General features: G+C 43.9%; 1 protein-coding gene across 1 annotated transcript; it reads left to right on the forward strand.

Annotated features, from left to right (window-relative positions):
* The first annotated feature begins 864 nt into the window (after nucleotides 1-864).
* Nucleotides 865-20,881, forward strand: LOC142935064 (uncharacterized). Its single transcript, XM_076079155.1, has 5 exons — nucleotides 865-2,481; nucleotides 6,699-6,880; nucleotides 10,187-10,331; nucleotides 11,889-12,194; nucleotides 20,723-20,881. Exons 1-5 carry the CDS (start codon nucleotides 865-867, stop codon nucleotides 20,879-20,881), a joined length of 2,409 nt encoding a protein of 802 aa, XP_075935270.1.
* Nucleotides 20,882-22,487: the final 1,606 nt, after the last annotated feature.

Consider the following 22,487-nt stretch of genomic DNA (forward strand, 5'->3'; position numbering starts at 1 on the left):
ACTCTGACCTTGCATCTCATTGATATGTGTTGGCGAGCTCTCCTGTTGATTCCTTTATTTTGATCTGTTTATTTCCCTGCATGTGATTTGCATGTGCAAAGACTGCAGGTCATAGTTACTTCTTAAGCATGACATGTTTCAACTTATATTTGTTGTGATGGTTATGAAAAAGTTTTCTATGTGTTCTAGTTCCAGTGATTTATTACAGCCATCCGATTGCACTACAAGTCCCAAGCTGAACACACTCACAGAAACACACAAGCCAGCATCATGCATATTTAATTTATGCAAAGCAGGCAAATAAGTACAACTTATGTAGTGTAACCACTTAAAAGAGATGTGTCTTAATGATAGTAGAATAGTGTGTGCATGTGTGATGGTTAGATATTCTCAGTGCAATAATGACAGCATGTACTATTCTGTATTTTAAATCATTGTGTCTTTTTCAGAATACAGTAAAGGTTGAAGTACTATGACAAACATGCACAAGTCATTTTAGTGTATTTGCTGAATGTATTAGTCTTAATTAAACACTAATACTCATCACATTCTGTATCTGTTTTAAAAGCGTGAATAACGGTGTGTGTTTGTCTGGTGATGCTACTGGAGGTCACACTCCTGCAGTCCTGCTATCCACCACATCACATCTGCGTGTTCATGTTGCTGGTCCAATATGCAGTCCAATACTGCAGCCTTTTTTTGACAGGGAGCGCGCTTACAAATTTACCCTCCCGCTGCGCTCGCTCCCCGTGTCTTAAAAAAACGCGTGCACGGCTGAAGGTCACTTAAACACAAAAGGCTTTCAGCGCTGCGGTCCAATATAGCGCATGCGCGCTGCCGGAGGACTGCTTCACAGACCGCAATATGGCGAGAATGCCTGCCAGCGGAGACACGGAGCAGGAGCGTATGAGCTGCCCCAAGAGGCGCAGGGAGGAGGAGGACGAGGAAGACGATGAAGATGAGATCCAGGAGGTCCAGATCACCGGGGAGGAAGAGGACGAGGAGTCCGATAGAGATGGCGTGGAGCTGGAGTGGGAGTCAGGGGGCACAGTGCTGGGCTCCAGCGGTACCGCCGCGGAGGTGCGAGCGGTCGTTATGCAGAATATGGACCGGGAAGAGGAGGAGGGGGAGGCGGACCCTCTCAGCGGCAGCGTGCCCGCTGGGCTGGAGTCTCACCTGGAGGGAGACCTTCAGCGGTCTGATCGGAACAAGCTGAGCGAGAACACCCGCCTTGCCACCCGGTATGCGGTGAGGATCTTCAGGGAGTACCTCAGCGAGAAAGCCCAAAGTCCAGACTTTGAAACTCTGGACAAGGAGGCGCTCTGCGCGGTACTGCGCTCCTTTTACGCGGAGGCGCGCTCCAAAAGTGGACAGTTGTACAGCAAGTCGTCCCTCATCAGCATCCGGAGCTCCCTGAATCGGTACCTGAACGAGCCGCCCTACTGCCGCACCTTGGACCTCACCAAGGACCCGGAGCTGCGCAGCGCCAACCTGACCCTGGCCGCGGTCATACGGAGGCTGGAGGAGCAAGGCGCCGGTCCCGTGGTGCAGAAACAAGCCATCACGCGCTCGGACCTGCGGAAACTGTACGAGTCGACTGTGTTCAACACCGATACTCCGTTCGGGCTGCTCAACAAAGTCTGGTTCGAGACCTGTATGTATTTCTGCACCAGGGGCCGGGAGAACCAGCGGGAGCTGGAGGAGGACTCGTTCGGTCTGGCGGTGGATGAGGACGGGAGAAAGTTTGTCTATTTTAAAGCTCTCGGACCGTACCACAAGTCCCGCTCCGCCGCCTGGACCAAGAAGCGTCCGGACGCAGACGAGGACACCTTGCCGCGGATGTACGAGACCGGCTCGGAGCAGTGCCCGTACGCCAGCTTCGTCCGCTATGTGTCCAAACGGAACCCGCTCTGCAGGGCGTTCTTCCAGCGGGCGCGGGACCACTGCTGCGCGAGCGACGTGACGTGGTACGAGAACAAAGCTATCGGTAAGAACCTGTTGGGCACGAGGATGCAGATGTTGTCGCGCGCTGCCAAGCTCTCCAAGACCTACACCAACCACTGCATCGGCGCCGTCTCCATAGCGACGCTCAACAGCATCGTGGGCGCCTCGGGCTCCAGGCCGACGACGACAACGCTTTACGTTGCCTCGGAAACGGTCAACGGCCACGCGCAGTCCCACCTCCAGCTCGTGATCCCGTACCTCCGCCGGGCTACCGACGCTGCGGATCTGAAGCCGGCAGCAACAACAATAAACACATCATCATCATCATCATCATCAACAACGACAACGACAACGAATAAAGTCAGTGCCGAGGAGGACCCGGGGGCTCCTCACGCCAAGAGGCTGTGCATGCGCCCCGGGACACGCACGGAGTCGCCCATCGAGCGGAACCAGAGCGAGCCGGTGCCTGCGAGAGCCACGGAGTCCTGTATTCACACCCAGCCCGCGGTGAGGTCCCCGGTCGCTGCGCCCACACAGGTAACAGAGGACATGTGATCGTTTGTCATCTTCAGGAAGGCTGTGTGTTAACAGCTCGTGCGTAAAATCCGCCGCAGGCAAGGCCAAATGAGAGAGAGTGTGTGTGTGTGTGTGTGTGTGTGTGTGTGTGTGTGTGTGTGTGTGTGTGTGTGTGTGTGTGTGTGTGTGAGTCGAGTATGAATAATACTGTGCAGAAAAAAAGTTAATTTTTAAAATTGAGCTCTTATGGAGATGTTCACTTTATACCAGGCATCACACTTCAACACACATCGCACTTTTAAGGAGGAAGTATTCTTTTGAAATGCTGTGCATATTGGCATGTAATGCATTGCACTGTAATGCACTGTAATACACTGTAATGCATTACAGTGTAATGCATTACAGTGTAGGCCTATACTCAACATCAAAGTGTTATGGATGAAAGAGATGAAACAGCTTGTAAACAGTTTTCTAGAAAAGGTCATTGATAGTTGATTGATTTCGTGTGATTAGTTTACTGTAGTAAACTAATCACATAGTTGATCTGTCATGACTAGAAATACAGATGTTGTTTTTGTTTTTTCACACATTTGAAGCCCCTGCTGCATGGAGGATTTGAAAGCGGTGGCATCTGGTAGTCTGATAATCACTTTAAAATGTTACATAATTACAGCCATTAAAGCTGCACTAATATTTTTATATTAACAGTGGGCCAACTCAGTGTGTGTAATATAAGCGGTGTAATGACAAACCCACAGAGGATTTTGCAGCCCTGCTCAGCCTCATGCTGCGTTCACACCAAACGCGGCGCGAATTATTCGCGCGACTAGATTACATACAAAGTCTATGCACAGACGCGATGAGACTGCCGCGGCGCAAATTTGCGATGGCGCGGCGCGAACGCCAAATCGCGGCAAACGCGTGAGTTGAAATTTTTCAACTTCGCCGAAATATTCACGTTGCGCCCCGGCGCGATAGCCTATCAGCGTTGAGTTGCTCCCCCTGTCATCACTGACGTCCTGCTGTTGTTGAATCAGGAAATAAATCCTGTAGCCGTCTGTGTTCACCCAGAGCTCTACGATACCTCATATCAATAGAGACCAAACTATGTGTATATGTGTGTGTATAAACCATATGGTACAAACAATGAATAGACGCTGCCGTATTTACGTCTAGATGACGTTATTCTGAGTGTTGGTGGAGCTGCTACAATGTTAGCATAGCCTAGCACCGGTTCAACCGAGCTCCATTGAGAAGACAAGTAGCCTACAAATCGGCATCATTAGGTAGTTATTTCGGAGTCCCTTTTTGTCGGTTTATTGCCGTTAAATCACAGCCAAATCAGTTTATGTTGTGTTCATACAGCTGTAGTAAACAGCGACCTGTGGCTCACTAGACACAGTGAATACAGCTCGATAAAATCCACGGAGCTCCTCTGAACAATATTATGAACCAGACATTACGCCGTTTAGTTTCCCGGGATATCTGTGACTTCCACAACACGTACTAAGCAGAAATAGAGGTTATTGTTTTCATGGTTAATGGCGGACAGTTGAACAGCTTTCAGGGTGATAAGCCCCGCCCCTCTCCGGCGCGTCCAGCGCGATTCGCGCGAATGAACACAAATGGTCCCCGGCGAGACCGGCGGCGCGATTGACGCGAATATGCGGCGCGATGAATTCGCGTTTGGTGTGAACACGGCATTAGTGCAGTGGTGGGCCATCAGGGCCAACAAATCCTTCTCTGCTGGCCTAAATAGAATCACAAAGTTATAGCTATTTTATAATTCAATAATTTTTCATAAATACACTACATGTATTCTAAATATGTTTTCCCATTATCTTATGTTCTCATTGCACAGCTACTGTCTTCCTCAGTTGCTCTGCTTCCAGTGCAGCTTGTTTTAAGTAGAGCTTTTATCCAATCAGATCTCACCTCTGTGTCTCTAGGTAAGAACAGAGGCAGAGGCCTGCAGACTCACAAGTGAATCCATGTGCAGTTTAAGAATGGGGACGATATTGTTGATTGTCATAGTGTTCAACCAATCAGATCTTTAGTTTGACATGTTGGGCGTATTCTTTGACATGGATTGATTTGTTGCTTTGTTGTCATATAAATATATGTGACTGGTTCTTGTGAGTTTGTTCTTGTCATTGTGTTAATTACACTGATTTTGACTATATGCATTGTCCGTTAATGACGAAGCATCCCATCATGCACATGTTCGTGTATCTGTTTCCTTTTACAAAGCAAGACTTATGGTCTGGAGAAATGGGGATTGTGTGGTGATTGCTTTAGCCCTGTTTGAATCAGTAGGAACAGCTAAACGCTGCTGGGAGAGTGTTGCATGTGTGCTGCTGTTGTTTTCCTGCTAAGCTAATTTAGCATAGTGTGCGTCCCAGAACACACGTGCATCACCAGAGTACAATGTTGTTCTTCCGTGGTGGCAGCAGACGGGATGTTGCCTGTTACATTACACCGAGAGAACATTATATTTCCCACAATTTAAGCTTCTCCATTTTCCAAATGCACTAGTATTATTGTAACTTATTGTTCGGTTCATAAGCCTCGTACCGAACTCTTTAATACGAATACGTGTATTGTTACACCCCTAGAAACAAATAATAACCGTAGCCATAGTGAGGTTATTAGGAGGTGGTTCAACTGTAGTAGGACAGCACTGAAGGCCCAGGTATAAAATGCACGGCCCGCTACTGCTTTAGTGTTTTTCAGCTCGTTGTTTTGGTCTTATATGCCTCAACTTTATTGTTTTGGTTGAGTCTCACAGCTCTCATTAGCACCATTTCCAGCAGCAGCAGGCAGCTGTTTAAGCCACTGTACACTTCAGCAGACAGACACATTTAGAGACCAGCGGTGAACAAATTGGGCAATTAGCAGGTAAAGATATTTCCTTCAGGAGTTGGTGGAGACCAAAAACAGAGCTAAAAGGAGAGAGAATATTGGACTCAGATTCATCACAAATACAACTTCAAATGAATGATCATGTTGCTGGATGTGTAAATAGACAAATGTTTATTAAAATGTTCACCGCCAAAATCTTTTTAAAGGGATATTATGTCATGTATTTACAGCTTGTTCCAGTATGCCCAATAGTTAATTCAGAGTTAAGTATGTTATTCATATTTTATATCTATATTATTTTACATAAACAAGTTTCAGCCAGAAATAGACACACAAACAAACACACACACAGAACAGTTCAGAGTAGTTAAGCCTCTGACCTTGCAAGACGCACAAGTGAAGTAGAAGTGAATAGGTTGGAAGAGAGCCGTTTGGAACAGAATAAGAGAAAAACTGCACAACAGTGGAAGACCTTTTTTCCCAGCCTGTTAGGCACTGGGCCTCTTGCAGGTTGCCAATTGCTTCTTTCTGAGCTTAACGTTTTGCTTCTTTCCAGGCACCTGGCATTGTAAAAGTAGCCCATGGGGCAATCTGGAATAGCTGGTGCTCCGACAGAGCAAAGTCATATCTCTGTGCCTGACAGACTGTCCTCGTGTTTTTTTGCTTCCTGTCAGACCTCTGGCATTATCTGGCTGTCCCGGAGCTACAGCTCTAAACTCATCAGCACTTCTCTATAACTCAGTGGGTCAGACCTGCCAGCCAACCCATGGGATGTCACAGGGTACAGTGTAATTGGCTCACTGCAGGGCAAAGGTAGCCATGGAGACACTCGCCTGGCAGACTGTATTGGCGGAAGAGTATAGTCCCGTAGGCCTGGATAAATAAATCATCTAAAATAAAACAACAGGGCATATTAAGCCCTCTGCAATGTTTGCTAATGTAGGGTTGCATTTAATTATAGTTGGCCACTAGGGGGCAGCAGAACAAGATCTACAAATTTTTTAAAAAGTTGTTCTTTTGCAAAAGGCAGTAAACAGGTGTCTCATTTTACATACCCAGCAGACATGAAGCTACATTAGCATTCATCTCCGCTCGTGTCTCTGGTCACCTAATATTTGGCTAACTTAATGTTAAATTAGGTTGTGCACTTACATCAACTAATGTTGTCATGTTGGCAATCTAAAATAAGTAGAATATATGTATTGGAAAAACATTGGAAATGTATGACTGGCCTCTGTTGACATCTGACAACCACACTACTGCTAATATTGCTGCTGCCACTGATACTACAGCACTATAATTACTTTTATACTGGTAATGCCACTACTGTGTGTGTGTGTGTGTGTGTGTGTGTGTGCGTGTGTTTTGTGTCGCAGGACAGCTGTGGCAGCAGCAGCAGTATGTCCAGTCAGCAGCAGGTCTCTGAGTCTCCCCTGGGCTCTGCCGGCATCCCCACACCAGCCCAGCTCACCAAAGCCAACGCACCCGTCCACATCGATGTAGGAGGACACATGTACACCAGCAGCCTGGCCACCCTTACCAAGTACCCTGAGTCACGGTGAGAGACACACATCCACGATAAAGAAAAATCATTTCAAAAGCGCTTGGTTAATGAATCAAGATTTTGAGGTTTGTATGACTTTCCCCTAATATAATACAATATTTACATATAATATTAATTTGAAATATTTGACAAGTCCATTTACTATCAAATTAAAGTGTTGTTACGGTTGATATTTTGCTTCACAGTTACATTAGGGGTCTACAATATTTTCAGCTGTAAACTAATGACATTTAATCTTAATTGGAGTAAATTAATTGATAAACTTAGTTCATAAACTAATATTCCAACATGTTTAAGGCTTTTAATGGGTTCTCTGCATATGTTAAGGGGGTAAACACTAGCGCTTAATTTGTACTGCAAAAGGAGATACATTTTTTTCAGCAAATTCAGTGTTTTTTTAAAGAAGCAGTGTATAGGATTTAGTAGCATCTAGTGGTGAGGTTGCAGATTGCGACCAATTGAATAACTCTCCCCTTACCCCTTTCCTTCTGTGTGGAAGAACTACGGTGGCCTTCAGGTTCCGTAAAAACGCAAAATGCCCTCTCCAGAGCAAGTGTTTGGTTTGTCCGCTCTGGGCTACTGTAGCAACATGGAGGTGCAACACTCCTTGAAGAAGACCGATTCCTCTTTGAATCATGTCAGAAAGTTTCCACTTGTCACCACTGTTTCCCTCTGCTGATACAGTTTCTGTAGATGTTCCCATGACTCACTATTCATCTTGACCCCAAGAAGTACGTTTTTTACTTTTTGCTCCCAATGTTTCCACAGTTTTTACGACTGAGTACATGGTATTTTTGGATCACTGTTAGTGCCCTCATTTTGCTTTAAAAACTCAAATATAATAGAGGTGATTGTCAGCACTGCGTCTACTTTGTTTTAATGATTATGTAACTGTTTTCGTTTAGTCCGAACCCTAACCCTATTGAGTGCTGGTGGTCCATTAACCACTCACACTGCCTTTTTCTGGATTCTGGCTAATGCAAATCTTAACTTGTAAAGTACCTAAAAGGCAAGACAATGTGACCTCTCAAATCATTTACATTTTTATTTTTTGTATTTGTTTATACTACACTCATCCCGGAATGGGAAATTGGTCTCTGCATTTGACCCATCTCTGTCAATATATCGGGAGCAGTGGGCTGCCCATGACAGGCGCCCGGGGAGCAGTTAGGGGTTCAGTGTCTTGCTCAGGAACACTTCGACACAGGACATGTAGCAACCAAGGATCGAACCGCCGACCTCTTTACCTCTCTACCCAGTGAGCCACGGTCACCCAAATAATGAAAAGTTGAATATATAGCCTGTAAAACCACTCCGGGGGTTTGCTGCTACAGTCTTACATTGTCTGGTATAACCTATGAGCTATAAAGGTCAGTGCAGTTGTGGTTTTCCTCTTTCCAAAATCTAGTGTGGATTTACTCCCTAAAGGGAAAGTTCTCATTTTTTTCAAGTCTGAAAAATGAGCCGTATATGTGCAAGAGTAACCATTCCTCCTCTCCATACTGTCCGTGAAGCATCACCCTCCGAGTACAATGTTAGAGATAGGGGACAAAACTCATAGTCCTCAGTCCACAGTTCTATGTAACAATGCATTTTAAAAATACATTTTAGTCTGGAAAATACTTAGTAACATGTGAGTGCCACTGGAGGGCTCCGATGGACGGCACAGACACAGACTTGCATGTGAACAGGGTCTAATTTAAAACAAACTTCTGGCCACACAACAGAGTTGCTGTGCGGGTATGTCCCTCTGGACTTCCTTTCTCCTCCCCTCGCCTGGCACCTGCCTCTGCCAGATTGTGTGTCAGTTGTTCTGGACCCAGCTTCACTGTGATACTTAAGCACATGTTATTGCAGCATGCATGACTAACAGTCAGGCCAAATACTCACAGATGTGTTGACCTGCAAGCCTCTGCAGCCTCTCTCCCTCTGCAGCTGATGTCAACCCTAACCCACACAATACTGTCACGTGATTTGGCTAGGAAAGCACTTTTATTGGCTAGGAAGTGGGGAAGATTATTACAGTGGCCAATAACTCTTTCAATGTACATATGTATTAAGATAGACATAGCATTTTGAACTATCATTTTTCTCATCAGATACCGTCACTTGGTCAGTGGCCTAAGGTACCCCTTTAGTGTCAGTTTCCCCTTGTTAAATGCAATGTCTGTAAGAATTAAATTCAGTGTTAACAGGATACATATAGTGTCAGCTTGTCACATGAATACGGTGTATTTTCAAAGAAAACTTCCAACATAAGTTTACTTAGTTTTTAAGTTTACTTATTAAACAAAAGTACTTGGTTAGGTTTAGGCAACAGAAGTACTTGGTTAGGTTTAGGCAACAGAAGTACTTGGTTAGGTTTAGGCAACAGAAGTACTTGGTTAGGGTTAGGCAACAGAAGTACTTGGTTAGGTTTAGGCAACAGAAGTACTTGGTTAGGGTTAGGCAACAGAAGTACTTGGTTAGGTTTAGGCAACAGAAGTACTTGGTTAGGGTTAGGCAACAGAAGTACTTGGTTAGGTTTAGGCAACAGAAGTACTTGGTTAGGTTTAGGCAACAGAAGTACTTGGTTAGGGTTAGGCAACAGAAGTACTTGGTTAGGGTTAGGCAACAAAAGTACTTGGTTAGGTTTAGGCAACAGAAGTACTTGGTTAGGTTTAGGCAACAGAAGTACTTGGTTGGGTATTAAGTCTGCTATGTAAGTTATGTAACAAAAGTCAATTAAAATAATTCAAGGTTGACTTGATTGCACAATGGACACGAACAGCGGTCTCCTGGGTGAAAGTTCTGTTTGTTTGACCCATTCATCCTACCCTACAATCCCACCCTCCTCTAATGTACCCGGTCTTTATACTATGTTACTTGCTATGACCATATAATAATGATAGGGATGGCTTTATATTGTAGTTATTTGACAGCCCGGTGTGTCTCATACAGACGCTACAGGGTGCCTCGATGGATGTATTGGTTGCATTGGAATCAGATGCAGAGGGGCCCTGACCTAGCATTGGCAGTTGAAGAGTTGGAAGTGAGAACGGGTTGAATACAGCAAGTTAAGCTGCTGCATCATCTCAGCAACTATACACTAAAATAACAATCCTTCCATCTGCAACTTTTAAGAGTATAAGAATGAGATTGAAAGTTGGCAAAAAGCTTTCATTTTTATAAGGTCTGAACATTCAGCTGCAGCAGTAGACTTTAGGATGTCTCTGGCCAGCAGACATGACAACCTCTCCAACATTTGGTCATTATTTGATGAAGAAGCCTCTCTGTTTTCGTCTTTATTGTTTCTGGCAGGATCGGCCGTCTGTTCGAGGGAACGGAGCCCATTGTGTTGGACAGTCTTAAGCAGCACTACTTCATTGATCGAGATGGCCCCATGTTCCGCTACATACTTAACTTCCTCCGGTCCTCAAAACTCCTCATCCCCGATGACTTCAAAGTGAGTGTCTAGAGCTTTGATCAGGTACTACCACAGTTTATGTGAACAGTTCCAAAAGACAGGGAATCCAATGAACTCTTATACATGAACTGTCCAGACTGTCAGAGGAGGGATTTTAACTTTTGTCACATTTGAGCATACAGGCCACTTATTGAAAATATCCTGAGAACTGCTTTGAGTATGGTATGACTCAGAACCTTTCAGACAGCCTTCAGTCACTTTACAGTGCCTTGCTGAAGGGCACAAAACCTTTTACAATAAAACAAGCTTTTGTTATATATATTATATATTTTGTTTTCTTTACTGTAATAACTTTCCATATAGTTATTTTTAAATAACTATCCCTTTAGATTTGTTACATTATGTATAAGAGTTTACTTTGCACTTCTATGATATTATACACATTTGTTGCATTAAGCCATTTCTACTTAACCAAACGCAAAAGAAGATCAATAGCATAACTGACTGCACTCACATGAGTGTTACTCTATTATGGATGTTACTATTATATAACCACTGTCTGACTTATTGTAAACAAACAGTATTTACAGTAATTGTGTCTAAATATTTGCACCTAGAAACATTTTCAGCCGCATATTCTGGCATTGACTTCAGAACTGGAAAGCTACTCCATGTGAGCTGAATTATCCAGTCAGAGAAACTTGAATTCTCTACCTTTCGTATTCCTTAATTCATTCTCATAATTATGTGGCGCACACACAGATAAGAACATGAAGACATTATCTTTAGATTTGTTTTGGTTATGTGAATATAACATCTTTCAAATGCATCTGATGGAATATGTTTTTGTTTGTAGAAAATGAAAATGAGTGCTTTCACATGACTTTGTTGTCGGTCCAAACAGTGTTATAATTCCTTGCCTTGACACATAATATGTTCTTTGTGCACTTAACCTTATTTAATTCACTCAAAAGCCAATGCGGACTACAAGGCATTGTTGACATGTTGATGTGGCTTAGTGCACTTAGTGCACTTAGTAGAGTGCAGATCTGCACCAGGTGTGTCTCCATCTCCCCTCACAAACAAAGAAGCCCATCGCCCTTACAGTCAAGATTGTGGCAAAGATAACAAAAACAGGGATTTATTCATCTGGTATCATGCCGAACTTTGGTGGATCATAACATATGGGGTAAGGACATTTGCAGATGCTCCAGTTCAAAATGGGACCAAACTTTGCCGGAAATAAGTTTTGCTTCTGAGGCAGTTGTTGATCACTTGCAGCCCCGACCGGCCGGTTAAGAGGACTGAGGAGTAAGCAGTCAATGAAATTTCAAAAATTGTGAATCATAAGTGGTCATTGCGCGTACAGTCATAAATGAGTACAAACAAACAAAGGAGATTATTTTAAGCAAAATATGATAGATGTGGACCTCTCACATTCACTGAAAAGGCTCACTTATCATGACTGTATCATTGCTTTGTTTATCTATGTCGATTAATGCTCTGCTTATGTATGCGTGTTTGTTTGCTTGTGTCTGTGTGTATGTCTCTGAGCTTGTTTTCATGTATATTGTGTGTGTGTGTGTGCGTTTGCAGGAATACTCCCTGCTGTTCGAAGAGGCCAGTTTCTTCCAGCTGACTCCTCTGCAGGCTGAGCTGGAGCGCTGGAGGACCGAGCAGGAGTGTGGGGGGGTGTCTCTGGAGTGCGAGTGTGTCGTGATTCATGTGGCTCCGGAGCTTGGTGAGAGGATCAGCGTAAGCGCCCACCGGGCCGTGATCGAGGATGTTTTTCCTGAGGTCAGAGACTTCATATCCAAATCCTTGAACACCAGCTGGAACCAGGACTCCGCACACATCATTCGCTTTCCGCTCAACGGCTACTGCCACCTCAACTCTGTCCAGGTACAAAACACACTCTGGGTTCAGATTTCAAACCCTTTAACACCAATGTTTGTTAGGGATCAGACAGTAGTGACTAAACTGTTTTCTCAGGATCAGGTTTTCTGTCAGCACATTTTGGCACCGTTGCTCCCTTTTCTTAATTTTCATCTTCTGTGAGCAATTAAATGACTTACAAGAAACAAACTACTAAGGCTACGAGGGACTAAGGCTTGGACATGGTTAAAAATAGGCTCATTGTTCATATTGATGAAACACATGTTGGGGAACTACGGCCAAGACTCCAGATTACAAGACAGCAAGTTGTGTAGTGTGAACAGGAAAGAGATCTGACCACTTTGAAAGTTGTGTAGTGTGAACCTCGCTTAAAGTCCCAGGGAAATGCCTTAAGCTTCTCTATCGCTATGTTTTCCCCCAGTAAAGCAGAATATTTGAGCGGTGAACAGTATCAAGAGGGATTTCAATCAAATCCTTCGCAAGGACCTCAAAAATAATGCTTTTATTATCATTATTATTCTATTGTATCCACTGCTGCTGTTTTTATTAGTAGTCGTACTTTTTCCAGCATTATTCTGCTTACTCTTATTATATTAATCATTTATGTCACATGCATTGAATGTGTTGTAACTTTGTTCAGAAGTCACTGAGTTAGTCAAAAAGCTCCACCAGGGCTGGAAGACATTTGCTCTGAGATGCTGAAGGCTCCAGACATTATTGGACTGTCTTGGCTGACATGTCTCTTCGGGTTTGTGTGGTGTGTTCCAATTGCTGTGCTACGTAAGTGCTGGAAAGGAGGCTTTGACCAATTGTCGAACATCAGATTCAGGAGAAGCATTCAATGCGGATTCGGTCCTGGCAGTGGAACAGTGTGCCAGCTCTTTACCCTGGGAGGGCTGTTGGAAGAGTCATGGGAGTTTACTCATCCAGTCTACATGTGTTTTGTGGACTCAGAGATGGCTAACAACCGTGTGCCCTGGGCTACTAGGAACGTGGGGTACCGTGGTTGTTGCTACGAGCCATCCTGTCCTTGTAAAGTCTAACTGCGCAGCAGTGTCAAGCAGTGGGAATGAGACTCAGTACCTCCAAGTCTGAGGCCATGGTTCTCTGCCGGAAAATGGGGGATTGAGCCCACAGGGTTGAGACAGTTAGTCACTGCCCCAAGCGAGGGACTTCAAGTATCTCAAGGTCTTGTTCACGAGTGAGGGTAAAATGGAGCATGACATCTGGAGGAAGGTCGGATTAGAGCTGCTGCTTCATTTTGTGGAAAGGGGCCAGCTAAGGTGGTTTGGGCATCTGATCAGGATACCTCCCGGACGCCTCCCTTGAGAGGTTTTTAGGCGTCCAACTTGTAACTGGATGGATGGAATTGATCTTCACCCTAACCATAACCCAACCCTCTCATGAACATATATTTGAACTCATACAATCATACATTTTTACTAATGTATTTGAACTCACAATCACACATTTTCAGTCTCATGTACACTGCAATAACACATGACAAAAGAATTCAGACCCTTAACACAATCTTAGTTAAGGTAAGCTTTAAACACCTGCATTTTGGAGAGTTTCTGCCATTCTTCTCTGCAGATCATCTCCAACTCTGGTTGGATCACCCAAGGGCGTAGGTTTGCATAGGGTCCATAGGGACTAGTCACGACCAAAGTTTGGGAAAGACACAATTGTCCCCACCAATATTTTGTTAATTTGAATTGCCTGTTAGAAAAAATAATTTTGCACAATATATTTGCAAAGTCATTCGTATTATTATTAGTGCTGGGCAAGTTAACGCGTTATTATCGCGTTAACGCATTAATTAATTAACGCCGACAATTATTTCCTAGCGCGTTTTTTTTATTTTCAAAATCCGTTGCTCACTGGCAGCGGTGGAGGAATGGAGACTACTGGACATCGCTGCGGTAAAGTCAGCAGACACTCAGATCTCCGTGGTCAACTCAGCAGACACTTACATGTTAGTGCACCTATATGCTGACATTCACGGTAAACGCATTCAAACGGCACAGATCGGGAGCGAGCGAAGGACTTTGTTAGCAGAAAGATTAACGTGAGACAACATCCGGTTTCTTCAGACGAACATCCGGTTTTCAGAATTAGATGCCAACAAAGTATGAATTATATTCACATTAAGTATAAAACATGCTACCTGCATCTCGTGAGTTAAAGGGAAAATACACCTAAATTGTGGGTAAAGTGTCTTTATTCTTTGATCGCTGGGTAACCATCATCACCTCGGAGTTACAGCATTATATTGATGAACAGTAGAGCTGCATTCACATGCTCTGACTGTCATGAAGACAGACATTTTTGCTGAAACATTTTATTCCTGTTGCACAGCAGTGGAACGTTTCACATCCAGTCACACACTGAGCACAGATAGTGGATAGAACTGCTGCTGTGTAAAGAGAACACTGCTGTTAACAAGCACCTGATGTGTTTAAAGTGTTTGCAAACCAAATGTTATTGTCCTTTTGTTCATATAGCAGTACTTTTAAAACAAAAGTGCGCAATACACTACTTTTGAATTCATTATTGAACTTTGCCATAACAATGAGATTAATCGCGATAAATCGCAAAAAATCCATGCGATTAATCGCGATTAAAATTTGAATCGTTGCCCAGCACTACTAATAATTGCATAAAGGAGGAAAGCACTTTATTTGTAGCCTATTAAGTGCTGCAGAATAGATTTATTTTTTTTATTTTTTTTTGTCTTTTTTTGGCTGCACAACTGGGAAAAGTTTTTTATATATATTTTGGATATAGAATATACTGTAACTGTATATTGGCATTTTAGCAGAACGTTTTTTATTCATTTATTTAATTATTTATTATTCTTATTATTAATTTGGTGTAGAATACTGTTTTGTATTTAAACTAAGGTTTTGTTACTGTTATTATGTTTAAATCAGCTCAATATCAACCAGGGGCGTCGTTAGGCCTATTTTAGGGGGGCTGAAGCCCCCCTCAGATGTTCTTCAGCCCCCCCCCCCCAAATAATTTGGCATTATTGGCTTTAAAAAAAAAATATCCAAAATATTTTGGTGATGTCATTAAATTAAACTATTGTTTCTCACATGGACAAGTTATTTATAACTCTAACATGCTACATATGTGCGTGCGTTCTGGTTTGTATGTTTTCTCCCCCTTCAAATTACAATCCAATAGCCCATCATCATACTTAACGATATAAAGTTGACACTGTCAGGTCCATTCTCCATCCATTGTGTGCGGTCCCTTTAAGAATTAGGATTTGGGAGTGACGCGGATATTCTTTATTTGAGAAATATTTGTGTTGTCAAATTTCACTATGACCCTCAAATTCTGTCTCTTGCGTTATCATATACTGAATGCAAGCAAAACTACAGAGCAAAATCACACTTTCTGATTGAACCAATCTATGAACTGTCTGAAACAATGGATATCCGCGGCCCCAAAAACAATTGCCGCGCGCGCAAACATGCCACTCCCCTTGGGGCTAAGCCCCCCCTTTCTTTGAATCCTAAAAACGCGCCTGATTTATCAACTAAGACTTTTTTTTAGATGGCGGGGGGGGGGACAACAACTGGCAGTGTCCCTACCAATGCTGAGACCAAACCTACGCCCTTGGGATCACCGTCCATCAAATTTGAAAGGAAATGTGTTTTTCTTGAATTTTCAGTTAGTTCGGTTCACTCAAAGAGCCCTTTATTATATTGAAAGTGTTGAGAATCAGCCAATGACTTCCTTGTGTGGAGATACATTGATGGCTGACATATTTCATTACTGTATGTCTGTCTGTCTATCTTTCTCTCAGGGGAAATATCAGTCAGACAGAGATGCAGTCAGAGGAACAGAGGACTCCTGAGGGCAAACTGAGATAATGTCACCATGTTGTTCCCTTTGGGGAGGGAGAGAGAAACTAATGGACTACTTCTGAAGTAGTTGATGTTTCAGCCCAGATTGTGAAATGGATTTTACCTCGAGAAAATGAAGAGTGACCCAAAGCCCAGGGGCCTCTTTCTTTCTCAGCTATTGTTAACAACACATGTACATACACGCAAAATAAATTGCAGACTATATCAGAGAGATACACAACTGATCACATTCACACTGATCACACGTAACTATCAGTTTTATTAGTAGTATTGCACCTCCTCTTTAGAAGAAAATGTTGTGATTTAACTGTCCACCAGACGAAGACGACATGTACACAGCATTTAGTAAAAAATAGGGATAAAACATAACCAAATACAAAATCATAAACAATTACCTGTTGTGTTTCTGTATTTGCTTGCATTTTCTGTAATTAGTTGCATTTTTTTGTATTTGGTTGCTTTTTCTGCATTGGGTTGATTGTCTATTTGCTGTTTATCACACTTTTCACCACCATGTCCGAAGATCCAGCACGCAGCCATGGTCCCATTGTTTACACCAGCGACCAGCTGTTAGCGTTCCGGGACACGGCGGTGCTGCAACCAGAGGAGAGACCCGAGGTTCCCCGCGAGCTAAGAAGGAAGAGACGGGGATGCCGAGCTGGGGCAGAGCGTCATGCCCCTCCGTCCTCCACTCTGCCCACATTCACCCAGTATGTCACATGCCACACCAGAGACAATAAAACACTAGATATCTTCTATGCCAACACCAAGGAGGCATACACTTCATCACCTCTACCTCCCCTGGGAAGATCTGATCACAACCTGGTGCACCTCCTGCCTGTGTACAAACCTCTTGTACAAAGGCAGCCAGCTGTGTCTCGCACAGTAAAAAGATGGTCCGAGGAGGCTCTGAAAGACTGTTTTGACTCTACTGTGTGGGAAGTATTCAGTGATGACCATGGGGAGGACATTGACAATCTCACTCACTGCATAACGGACTACATCAACTACTGTGTGGAGAACACCTTACCTACCAGGACTGTATGGTGTTTTTCCAACTGTAAACCATGGATCACTCCTGAAATAAAGGCTCTCCTTAAGGAGAAGAAGAGGGTCTTTAGATCAGGAAACAAGGAGGAGCTGAAGACTGTACAGAGGAAGCTGAGGAGGAAGATCAGGGAAGGGAAAAAAGACTACAGGACGAAGATGGAGGACCAGCTGCAACAGAACAACATCAGCGGGGTATGGAAGGGCCTCGAGGCAATGTCTGGCTACAAGGGGCCCAACCAACAGCCTACGCGGGACCAAAAATGGGTGAATGATCTGAACTTATTCTTTAACAGATTCAATCAGTCATCCCCCCCTCGAGTCCTCCCTGCTGCTGCAACCTCCTGTAGATTGCCCACCCTCCTCCACCCCCTTTCCCACAATACTCGGCTCCCCCCCACACTCCTCATACACTACACTCCACGACCACCGCCCCACCCCCTCTCCAACAACCTATGGCACACAGCCCCCAACTTGTCCCTCACAACTGACCAGGTGAGGAAAGAACTGAGAAGGATCAGGGTGAGAAAGGCCACGGGTCCAGACTGTATCAGCTCAAGGCTCCTCAGGTCCAGTGCAGACCAGCTGTGTGGTATAGTGGAGCACGTCTTCAACTTGAGCTTGAAGCTGGGGAGAGTACCACAGCTGTGGAAAACATCCTCCATGGTACCAGTCCCAAAGACCCCGCGACCCAAGGACTTCAGCTTCAGGCCGGTGGCGTTGACATCCCACCTGATGAAGACGCTAGAGAGGCTGGTCCTTGTACATCTCTGCTCCCTGGTGAGCTCATCTTTGGACCCACTTCAGTTCGCCTACCAATATGGCATCGGGGTGGATGACGCTGTCATCTACCTGCTACACAGATGCATTTCTCCAGTGCCTTCAACACCATCCAGCCTTTGCTTCTGAGGGACAAGCTGGAGCAGACCGGGGTGGCCCACCACCTCACTGCATGGATCTTGGACTACCTCACCAACCGTCAACAGTATGTGTGGATACAGGAGTGTGAGTCCAACCTGGTATCCTGCAGCACGGGGGCCCCACACAGAACCGTTCTAGCTCCATTCCTCTTCACCATATACACCTCAGACTTCAAATACTACTCTGCAAACTGCTACCTGCAAAAGTTCTCTGACGACTCTGCAATCGTGGGCCTCATTTCCGCCGGTGATGACAGGGAATACAGGGAACTGAACCAGGACTTTATAAACATAGCACAAAAATTTTGGAAATTTGTGTTTGGTAGATTATTTCTTTGTTGTAACAATGCTTCTTAGCAATAGGCTTTCCAATGGTATAAGATTTATTTATTTCCCTTTTAAATGGTGCCACATTTGTAAGGAACATGCATTTGTGGGATGAGCATTTCCCCAATTACCGTTAATGCTCTAGCTTCTGCCTTAAAGAACCCCTCAGACTGCCTTTTAGTTAGATTCCTCATACAAGGTTTCACTCAAGGCTTCCACCCAGGTTTGCAGCTGACGCCAGATTCCTCCTACATATGTTAAACTTTGCAGTCAATCATCTTCAGGCCGGACACAGTCGATAAACCTCTGGCTCAGGAAGTCAAAGAAGCATTCATGATCGGCCAACTCCCTGCCCTTATCCCTCATCCGCCTTGCATGTCAGGAAGCCTGATGGTCCAAGGCAAACATCACTAGCGCCTTCAAAGTCCTTCCCATCTACCCCGAGCACTGGAACCTTGCACAAAGCATCCCAAAAATGTTAGATTCTTTATCTGAAGCACGTCATATATCTCTTAGACGACTTCCTCACCGTCACGCTACTTTCCTACTAGGGGTGGGGGAAAAAAATCGATACAGCATAGTATCGCGATATTTTGCGTGGCGATATTGTATCGATTCACAGAGCCAAGTATCGATCTTTTATTATATAAACAATTAAAAAAAATGTACTAGAAAAATCAAATCAATTGCTTTTTCAGTCCACTAGATGGTGCCGAGTTGTTTTCTGGTGAGGTCAGCAAAGGTCCCGGGTCAGCGTGATTGGTAGGAAGTTGGTCAAAACAAAGATAGAGACATCGGAGAAAAAAATCAGAAATGCACCGTCCGCGTTTAAATCAGACGTCTGGACTTATTTTTGATTTTTTAACAAGGAAGGGAAGAAGGACATTTATATGACACATTTATATGACACATGGATATGACACAGTTGCGGCGTTTTTTCACCGACACAGCCGTGCCCAAGCTCCACAGAGAAGTGAAGCTTAAAGTTGAGGAGTCTTTGAGTACAGCAGAAAGAGTTGCATTAACTTGCGATGCGTGGACGTCAAGCGCAGTGGATTCCTATGTGACTATAACAGCACAATATCTCAGGGGACTGGCGACTGCTGTCTCTCGTTTTCCAAACTAGAGCAGTACACGTAAGTCACACCGGGGCAAACATTACAGACCTCCTGCTAAATGCAGCACAAGCATTGGGGATTGCCGACAAAAACCTGGTGGTTGTAACAACGCTTCTAACGTGGGCGTTGCCGTTCAGTTAGCGGGATTCCTGCATGTGAAGTGTTTCGCTCACACGCTCAATCTGGCCTCACAACGGAGTTAAATCTGCCAACAGCAGCCAGGCTCATGGGGAGAGTGCAGAGCATAACTGTCTCTCTGCCCTCGACGTCCACGCATCGCAAGTTATACTGAGTTATATAACTCTAATATCCTACTTATATAAGTTATAGACACGTTTGCATTCAGTTAGGTTGGACTATGTAGTAATACAAACAGTTCAGTTTGTCAGGTTCATGCAACATTTATGACATTATTTCTGACACCGTCTACCACCTCAAACACAGCAAAACCAACCAGTCTGGTCCACCTAAACCCATGTACCTCTTCCGACTAGACTCGTACCTAAGTCCATATGAAACCATCTGCGACTACATAAGCTAAAGACTAGCCAGCCAAACGTCTCTGAAAAACCCCCTGTTCATCACAGACAAGGGCAAATGTGTCATACGCTCTTAGCCCTCTTTGTCTCTTCACCCTTCTTTGCCCCATCCTTCCATCCACCTACCCACAATCCGTCAACCCGCATCCCCTCACTCCTTTCCCTACACCCCTTCATCCCTTACCCTACATCCCTTAATAGCACAACCCCCATCCCTTCATCCCCTACCCTACATCCCCTCATCCCACTACCCCCAACTTTTACTCCCTCAACTTCCTTCCCCACCCAAGTACATCCCTCTTACTTCAACACTTAATAAACTATTTAAAACCCTTGTCATTATTGTGGTGGTCTCTGTTAGTGAATTCAAGTTTGCCCTTAAAAATGTTACGCCAGCCACACTATTCATTTCATTTTGTATTCGGAATTATTATGTGACTATAGCATCTTTCAAGTTATACTGATGGAATATGTTTGTGTTTGTAGAACTATGAGACAATCCTGGTGAAAATGAGTGCAGGCAATGTGTTGCTTTTAGCCCATTCTGTTCCAGGTGTGACTCATGCAAAGGCTGTTCCTCAGTGTATACCAATAGAAGGCACCAAAGTTGGAACATTTTCAAATCTACACATATTAACTACTCTTCCCAGAATACTGTGGGAAAGAATGTCTAAATGTCTTGCTTTGGTTTGTGTGTGACTGCAGGTGCTGGAGCGGTTACAGCAGAGAGGGTTCGGGATCACCGGTTCATGTGGCGGTGGAGTGGACTCTTCCCAGTTTAGTGAATACATTCTACGGAGGGAAAGCCGAGGCAGCCAACACCCCCCGACCCTCATCCGAATAAAACAGGAATTTAAGGACTGAACAAACAGAAGTCCCCATTTTTGCACACATATCAACGCCTGTTTCTCCTACTGACAGCAGATTCACTTCAGCAAAGTCAACACACTGAGCAGACATGAGTACACAGAATCTCTTACACCAGTGAATATACTCTATAGGTAACTGAGATGCTAGTCTTTTTTGATACTGTGCCGCATAGATTTTCACACAGTAGTATCATAACATTAAAAACATGGATCCGTTGGTGCAGGGATTTGCAGGGGATCATGGGAATCGGATCCTAAATTTGAGGTACACTAGCATTAACATTTCTATTGATATGAAATGGAGGCTGGAACTTTGGGATTTGCAGTGTTGATAGTCTATTTATCACGATACATATCATTTTATATTGCGTTATAGTCCTGGAAATTCACTTGAGAAACCATTGATAGATAACAAACAGATGCTAATGTCTGTTTTTGGCTAATCCATTGAACTAAATACCTGAAAAACAAAAGGTACTGCATCACATTGATGCAAAAATGCTGTAAATCAATATGCCATAGAACAGTCCTGCTCTGTGATTTCCAACATTGACCAAATCGTCATAATACCCCCAGTGATATTAAAGGGAGAACTATCAAATATCTCTTCATCATCATATTGCCCAACCCAGTGGCGGGCCGTGTGTTTTATACCTGGGCCTTCAGTGTTGTCCTACTACAGTTGAACCACCTCCTAATAACCTCATTATGACGCCAGCATGACGGGATGCTTCGTCATTAACGGACAATGCATATCGTCAAAATCAGTGTAATTAACACAATGACAAGACCAACTCACAAGAACCAGTCACATATATTTATATGACAACAAAGCATGTAGAATAACATAAAACCCAAATAACACGATTCAACAGGCCTCTGCACATTCCAGCAAAACTGCGGCGCTAAAACCCGCGTTCAGCCACACACTCAAGAGCACCATTCAAATATTATTCACATCAGAGGGAACAATATTAACCATATCATAAAAACGACACCATAGACAAAGTAACACAGTAGAAATGCTACTGCAGATGTAAAAACACAAAAAGCAGTTCACTTACCAAAGCTGCTGTTCACTTAAAGACAAAGTCCATCCTCCTTTCTTTGTTAATAAAGAGTTTAATCTCACGGTTGTTCAGTACATCCGTGCGTTTTAGTTCCAGTAAGAAGTCCTTCTCCATTCATGGACGCCAGTGAAGACAGTCGAGCCTCCCCAGTTGTATTTCTTGAATACGTTTTAATGCGTTTGAGGCTGAAAATGTCCGCTCGGCAGAGGCAGCAGATATTGGGATTGTCACCGCCCAACATGCCAAAACGCTAAAAATGTAATGTCACGTAAAAACGGCTTACATATCTCTAAACTTTAACTCTTACTACTACAAAGTTTGACTTGCCCACTGACCAATCAAGCTACACGTTAATGCTGATGTACTTGTAGGCCAGCTAGCAGGCTCTGGCATATCAAACTAAAGAACTGATTGGTTGAACACTATGACAATCAACAACATCGTCCCCATTCTTAAAGTGCACATGGATTCACTTGTGAGTCTGCAGGCCTCGGGCCTCTCTTCTTACCTAGAGACACAGAGGTGAGATCT

This window comes from Anarhichas minor, unplaced genomic scaffold (assembly GCF_050575085.1).
Source record: "Anarhichas minor isolate MPS153535 unplaced genomic scaffold, ASM5057508v1 ptg000071l, whole genome shotgun sequence".
NCBI lineage: Eukaryota > Metazoa > Chordata > Actinopteri > Perciformes > Anarhichadidae > Anarhichas > Anarhichas minor.

Coding starts and splice junctions, on each gene's coding strand:
- LOC142935064 (XM_076079155.1), top strand. CDS start 865: ATGGCGAGAATGCCTGCCAGCGGAGACACGGAGCAGGAGCGTATGAGC. Junction 10,332..11,888: donor TCATCCCCGATGACTTCAAA/GTGAGTGTCTAG, acceptor GTGCGTTTGCAG/GAATACTCCCTGCTGTTCGA. Junction 12,195..20,722: donor GCCACCTCAACTCTGTCCAG/GTACAAAACACA, acceptor GTGTGACTGCAG/GTGCTGGAGCGGTTACAGCA.